The sequence below is a fragment of the Momordica charantia genome, assembly GCF_013281855.1.
Source record: "Momordica charantia cultivar OHB3-1 chromosome 8 unlocalized genomic scaffold, Mcharantia_2.0 BLBB01000008.1, whole genome shotgun sequence".
Taxonomy (NCBI): Eukaryota; Viridiplantae; Streptophyta; class Magnoliopsida; order Cucurbitales; family Cucurbitaceae; genus Momordica; species Momordica charantia.
The window spans coordinates 30851418-30858637 of record NW_028275166.1 but is presented as its reverse complement, the minus strand read 5'-3'; the positions used below and the strand labels follow the sequence as shown (position 1 = coordinate 30858637).

Sequence of the window (7220 nt, the reverse complement as noted above, 5' to 3'; positions counted from 1 at the left end):
TTAAACTCATAAACCTTATTTAAATAAATAAATGACAAAAATAATAAGGTTTCCACACCCTTTTTTTTCCCTTTCAATACAACATGTTTAAGGTGGGAATTGAACTCACAACTTATTTGTTGGAAATATATGTCAATTAGCTGAGTTATGTTTACTTTGACAGTTACCGGTACTTTTATCTATATTAATGATATATTTTTAAATTTGTTGCATCTTTATATTTTCTCATACGATTAAATAATCACTAAACTAAAAATTTTAATTTAATAAATTTAAGGTAGGGTATGTTTCCATATTTTTTAACATTATTTCTCAGATGTGTATGCGATTTTTTTTTAAGATGTACAATTTCATTAAAGGTATGTGATGAGAAACATAAGAAGGCTTAGAGGAAGGTGTGAGAAGCAATTAAGAGAAATAGTGGACATATCATAATTACAAAAGAACTTTGATTTAGAGGATTAGTACGATTCATAGACTCTTATATCCTCCCAAAGACTAGTACGAGAGCTATTGTTGTCTTTGAAGGTGCGACTTATTGGAGGGATAGAGAGATACTCTAAAATAATATGCGAAAATTATCTCGAGATCGAACATGTGACCATCCATATTAAATTCGTATCCATCATATCAATATCAAACCTTTCAATCTATGAAAACGCATCAATGAAGATTCTACTCCATGAACTGATACAAAAAGAAAATTAAACCACCATTATAGAGGTATATATTAAGAACAAACTTTGTTTCATGCCCCAAATTCAAAAAGAAGAGAAAATCAAAACAACTTGAAACCGGCCAAATGAAGTAAAGTAAAACAAAAAAACAAAGTTATAGAGAGACATTCTTAATTTTGTTTGTGTTTTTAAGGTTGTTATTACAGGCTCCCCTAGGAGCTGTTGAGGTTGCACTCAAGAGGCAATCCTTGTGGGAACCTGTTTGTGTCTTGGCAGTAGTTGTAGATCATAAAATTTTTTTGTGCCCATTTCATTTGTCCTTGCTTTGCATATTCCTGACCAAAATCTCCCCACAGCCATGACTGTGAATTGGGAGTACAAGAGGAGTTTCCATTGAGCCAAAAGCAGCCATCTTCAGTGAAGTTTCTGTAGTAAGCCTTGAATGGGGCTTGGCTCCAATCTGTCTTCTCAAGACCTCCTCTCGTGGCCCAGTTATCAGCATCCCATAGGCTTGAATACAGCCTCATTGCTTGATATTGTGGGAACGCCACTCCTTTGCTTTCCAAGTTCTTGAACTTTCTTATGGGAATCCCATCCACGTAGAAGCTGCATAAGTGTACAAATTAATTAATGTAATGAGGATCTCTTTGTCCAAAATAGTCTTTCATTTATGTAGTTATTTTTGTCCTTAGCATAATCCCTTTCCACTCGAATAAGTATATCGAACAATATTTAGGTTCGAACACAGGACCTCCCGCTCTGATATCAAGGATAAATAAATCACCACCCAACCCAAAGATTAAACTATAACTTGGATAAATTTAATTTATTTATGGATATCTAACAGTACTGTGTGAAAACCAACAAAAATTTGATAGTTCAAAAAGAAAAAATCATTTCTCTCTCCTATGCTAGTTGTCAAAAATTTAATGCCAATTAGTAAAAGGTTAGTGTTGGTCGGTAAACACTTAAATATTGTTTAAATAGATCAAGATACGAAGGAAATCCAAAATGGTGTAAAAAAATAGAAATATAATATTGTGAGAAAAAAATATTAAGTAGATTTCTTGATTGTTTTGAACCATACTGACTAAGATTTGGGATTGGGTGACTCTCTCGGTTTTTTATGAGGAGTAGGTCCATAATCCTAATTAAATAGTGTTGATCCTAAAGTTTTTTGCAATTTTACAGTAGAGGCATTTACATAAATAACACAAAATGTTCAAATATAACAAAAGGCTTGAAATTTTACAAAAATAACATAAACTAAACTCATACTCAAATTTAAATTTAAATGTAATATAACTCAAATTTAAAGAAAAAAAATGTCACACTTATATTATACTTTAAAAAATTTAAATGATGACATTTATTAAAATAAATATTAAATTTATGCTCTAATAATTAAATTTCTCTTTATAGTATTAGCAGCGAGCTAGGTATCTACTATAAATGTGCCCTTTTTTTTTAATAGAATTTAGTTTGCTTTTGGATTAACGGTTAATCGATGTTAATTTAACCTGGTGTCAAAGTAGGAGGTGATTTAATATCATGATTTCATATGTCCGTTAAATGGTTCAAATATAAATACTTTTGAGTTGTTATCTACTTTTTTTAGTACAACAATATGTGGAGATGGTAATTCGAACCCATAATTTTTTTTGTTAGAGATATGTCTTAATGAATTGAACTATATTGAGATTGATTTAAGTTATGTTATTCAATTATAAATTAATTTAAATGTGGTTGTGAAAGTTATAAAAGAATGAAAATAGAACTTACACAATGTGTTGGTGATTCCAAAAAATGGTGTAGGTGTGGAAATCGGCAGTTGGGTCAAACCAGAGGTAGAATTGCATCTCTCTGTTGCCAACTCCTTGGCAAAACACATTTGTGTGAAGGATGTAAGGATTTCCAGTTGTGTTTCCCAAGAATTCAAAGTCTATCTCATCATGCCTATCACCTTTTGAAGATAACTGAAATCACACCATGGTTTTTTAAAGTATGTCCCATCATTGGATTTTCCATATTTAATTAAAATTCAGTGGTAATTTAATACGGGAATAGAACCACCAAAATGAGTATAGTTCAGCGGTAATTGACATATATTTTTGATCAAGAAGTTCTGAGTTTGATACCTCACCCTACATGTTATACTAAAAAGCGGTTGCAGAACTATTATTATAAATTGAAATAATGGTAGTTACTAGGGTTAACATTATCTTTTTTTCTATTTCTTTTCCATCACAAAATTTTAAGAACTTGATATAGGATTAATTTTAGTCATAGATATTTTTGTTGATATTTCTATAAATCAAAAGATTAAAAAAGAGCGTTCAACATGGTCATGTAATAAATTGTCGATAGAACGGTGTGAACCTAACTCTAATAATTAACAAAAATCAAAACCTTTAATGTTCATTTATTAATTCTAATACTTCTATGAATTTAATGATCTTGATGATCATTTCAAATTCTAATACCTCAACATATATCGATCGAGATCTCTATTTTATGAGATTTTCTTTTACATCCACATTTATTTCTACAAATAAGGCTTGAGGTGGAAACTTACAAAGAATGCAGTGACGGTACCCGCAGAGTTTCCAGAGACAAGTTTGATTTGCATGTCGAGCTTTACAAATAAGTATTCGTTCTTGGATTGAAACCCCGAGCCAGAGCTTTTGTCGAGGCTGAGCAGTAGAAGCTCACCATTGTCCAGCATCTGACCTCGCCCATCTCCCCAACTGATGTCAACCGACTTCGACAAGTCTTCAGCAAACGAAACATGCAAAAAACAGAACACCACAAGGACAAACATAAACCCTGCCCGAAAATTCGACAACAACGAACATGAAGATTGATAGTTCATGGTTGGTGGGCAACTTAGGATGATGGAAGGAAGAATTGAGAGAGGAATTTATATGGGAAAATTTGAAGATATCTAAAAGAGAGAGGGAGGAGAGTTTGAAGGATTCATGGTTGGAGGGGATATAAAATGAGCTGTAATCTTGTGGGGATATGGAAAAAACTCGTTTTCTTTTTGTTTTGAGTTCTAATTAGAGAATGAATGGAGATTTTTCCATGTTAAAATAAGCCATTTTGACTTTTAGAAAGCAATCTTAAAAGCTCCATTATAGATCATATGTTGCTGTATTCCATTTTGGTCGACGTGACGACCACACAATTTGGAAGATATATGATGCTTTGGCCGCCCGCGGCTGCACCGGTTGGACGGCACCCACATCAAAACTGAAACCATATACACAAGAATCAAAGCCTACCTCTCCTCTCTTGAATTACAAATTTAAGACTCTTTTATGGTTGGTTTTGATAACGTTTGTGTTTCGTGTTACTTATCGTTTCTAATTTTATGAAGAAATATAAGTGTTTTATGAAGAAATACAAGTGTTTCACAATTATTTAGTTTGATGTTTCTTGTTTCTCATCTTTTAGAAACATTATCAAAATTGTATAGAAATTTTAGAAACAAACAATTTTTTTTTCTTATTCCTATTTCCAATTTGTTACGAAACATAAATAAAACTATTGTTTTATTCTTCTGGAGTCCATGAATGTTGGGAGTCATAAAATTCTATTTTTCTTTAAAAAAAATTGAAATGGAAACAAGAATTTAGAATATTACTAAATGGACCCTTGGTCTTGGCAACTATTGATGTTTCTCCTTTTTCATTTTTCAGAAATGTTTCTAAGATTGTGTAGAAATTTTGAAAACAATTAAATCAAATCTCTTCTTCCTTATTTTCGTTTCAAATTTTCAGTTTTTTTTCCCCAAAATATAAACAAAAAATTATTTTATCATATTGATCTTAACTTATAAAATGGATAATAAATGTTAAAAATAAATATAAGATAAACAATTTTGAATATTTAATTAAAAAGTTTTACTTATTTAAATTAAATTTTTTTTATGTTTAGTTTAAAATTTTGGAGAACGAGAACAAGAAACACTATCAAAATGTATTTATGTTTCTATTTAATAAAAAGAAGAAACAAAAACCAAGAAAATGAAGCAAAAACAAAAACAAAAAATAAAACCAGAGAATTATCAAACGAAACTTTAGTCTATAATTTTTTTATTAGTTAAATTACAAAAACAGCTTTTAGAATTAAATCGATCGATACTGTTAAAAAGTTTTTAACATGCCCCTCAATATTCAAGGTTGTGTCAAAATGGTATTACACTTGAAAGGATTTTCAATGAATCTTTCAACATTCAATTTTGAATCGTATATAGATCATACTTGTTCTAGCTTATTACTTCGGTGTGAAATGCTATTTGTATTATATATACATAACACACATGCATGACAAGATGAATTTCAGATAGGTTTCCTTTTTTATTTTTTTGAATAAAAATTTCAGATAGGCTTAGGGGTCGGATGTAGTGACATAAATGTTAAACTAATGGTGGGTAATCGTTGTGATATATTATAAATAAAATTAAAAGTTCAAGGACATATTAGAAATTTTTAGACTAAACAAGATAGTCATTATTTTTTTAGTCAATTCTCAATTTAGTCTCCAATCCTTTAAAATTTTCCAATTAATTACCTTGATATATTTAAACCTATCAATGAGGTCATTGCACAAAATATATGTTAACAAAAGTTGATAAATCACTAAATTAATATTTTTAACATATTAGGCACATCAACATGTGAATTTTGATGTTACTTTTGACACATAAAATTCAATCCATCCATCAACGAAATATGAACAACTAACTAACAAAATTCATGGCAAATGAGCATAGCTCAGCGGTAATTGGCATATCTCATTCCTACATGTTGTACTAAAAAAACAAAACAAAATTCATTTTTCAAAGGAGGCATGTCTATATGTGATATGTTCTCAATGTCCAATATGTTAATAAAACAGTTAATTTAATGACACTTTAACCTTAGGTTAACAAATTTCATAAATATAAAAAAATTGGATAAGGATCTAATTGAGAACTTTCAATACATTGGGTTAAATTTGAAAATCTTAAAAGATTAGGATTAATTCCAATAATTAAGAAAACCCTTAAAGGATAGGGGACATTGAATATATTTAACAGACTAAATAATTCTGAAAATCTCAGAAATCTATTAAAAAATTTAAAGCACAAGGACTAGATAAGCAAAATCCTAAAAGTTTAGGGACCCAGTATATAATTTAACTGTTTTAATTTACATTTTTTTTTTGATAACCGTTTTAATTTACAATTGTCTCTATTGTGTTCATGAATTTTGAATTTAATTATAATTTTATGTAGTTTTTTATCCTTGACACTTGGTACTAAAATGATGACATGAAGTGCCTCTTAAATGAATATTGGCTAGTTTAATTAGCATAATATATGGGAGATAGATGGTAGAAAGTATATTAAAACTATCTTTTGTGACTATGTCACTCTACTTTATCCAGCTGTTCACTTTCTTCTGTCATTTGTTTGCCACATCGTGCATAATTAACAAACATTTGTTTAATGTGCACATCATTGTCACAATGACAAAAATTACATAGAATTATAATTTAAAGTTTAGAAATGTGTAATTAAAACTTTTTCAAATTCAGATATTTAAAATTGATGGAGTACAATGTATCAATTAAATTATTATATATATTACTATGGGATCAAAATGGTATTTGAAAATTTTCTTGTATATTAAAAAGAAATGCGACATTTTTTGTGCTTAGATACATCTTTCTTGGATGGTTTTTTCGGAGTTCAATGAAAACTATATATATATATATATATATATATATATATAATTAACAAACTTGACTAAATTGGCCTGCTCGAGTTTGTGCTGTGGTAGATTCCTTTAATTTTAGGAGTTTGGGTTTGACCTAATATGGTGTGTTAGGCATCTCTTTACGTGTCCATCAAATATCTTCAAAATTTTGGTGTCAAAAGAAAATTTCAACGTATTTTATGGAAGTGTGTTGATATGTTCTACAAAAAATTGTGGAAAAAATCAAGAAAATTAATTGATAGAAATTATTCAAATGAGTAACTAAGACTTTAATTACTGCTTAGACTATAGCTGATCTTTTTAATGAGTAATATATATTTGGTTAAATAACTCTTTTGGTTTCTATACTTTAGTTGAAATAAGATTTAGTCCTTGAATTTTTTAAAAGGTAACGATTTAGTCTCTGTACTTTCGAATGGATAATAATTTAGTTCTTGAAATTTAGAATGTAACAATTTAGTCCTTGAAGTTTAAAGTTTTTAACAATTTTAGTCTCTATTGTGAATTTTTTTTGTTAAATTTCTAATATATGTAGATCGATATACCGATGAAGGATCAAATTTATTTATAAATCAATTACAAATCTTAAATCGCTATATGATAAAAATTGACGCTTAATTTTGATGACAATTTTCTTGGTAGGGACTAAATTGTTACAAATTTTAAACTATATGGACTAAATTGTTCCCAATATGAAAATACAAGACTAAATCGTTACAATTAAAAATTCATTAACTAAATCGTTAATTTAATGAAAGTATAGGGACCAAATGTGTTC

The 7220-nt window shown here is 29.1% G+C and overlaps 1 protein-coding gene across 1 annotated transcript; it reads right to left on the bottom strand.

The window, feature by feature from the left end:
- Positions 1-608: 608 nt before the first annotated feature.
- On the bottom strand, positions 609-3697 carry LOC111020861 (putative xyloglucan endotransglucosylase/hydrolase protein 23). Its single transcript, XM_022297654.2, has 3 exons — positions 3253-3697; positions 2460-2653; positions 609-1283 (listed from the first exon to the last, which is right to left on the bottom strand). Exons 1-3 carry the CDS (start codon positions 3547-3549, stop codon positions 890-892), a joined length of 885 nt encoding a protein of 294 aa, XP_022153346.1. The 5' UTR covers positions 3550-3697; the 3' UTR covers positions 609-889.
- Between the last annotated feature and the right edge of the window lie 3523 nt (positions 3698-7220).

Coding starts and splice junctions, on each gene's coding strand:
- LOC111020861 (XM_022297654.2), bottom strand. CDS start 3,549: ATGAACTATCAATCTTCATGTTCGTTGTTGTCGAATTTTCGGGCAGGG. Junction 2,654..3,252: donor GTACCGTCACTGCATTCTTT/GTAAGTTTCCAC, acceptor GTGTGATTTCAG/TTATCTTCAAAAGGTGATAG. Junction 1,284..2,459: donor TGGAATCACCAACACATTGT/GTAAGTTCTATT, acceptor ACACTTATGCAG/CTTCTACGTGGATGGGATTC.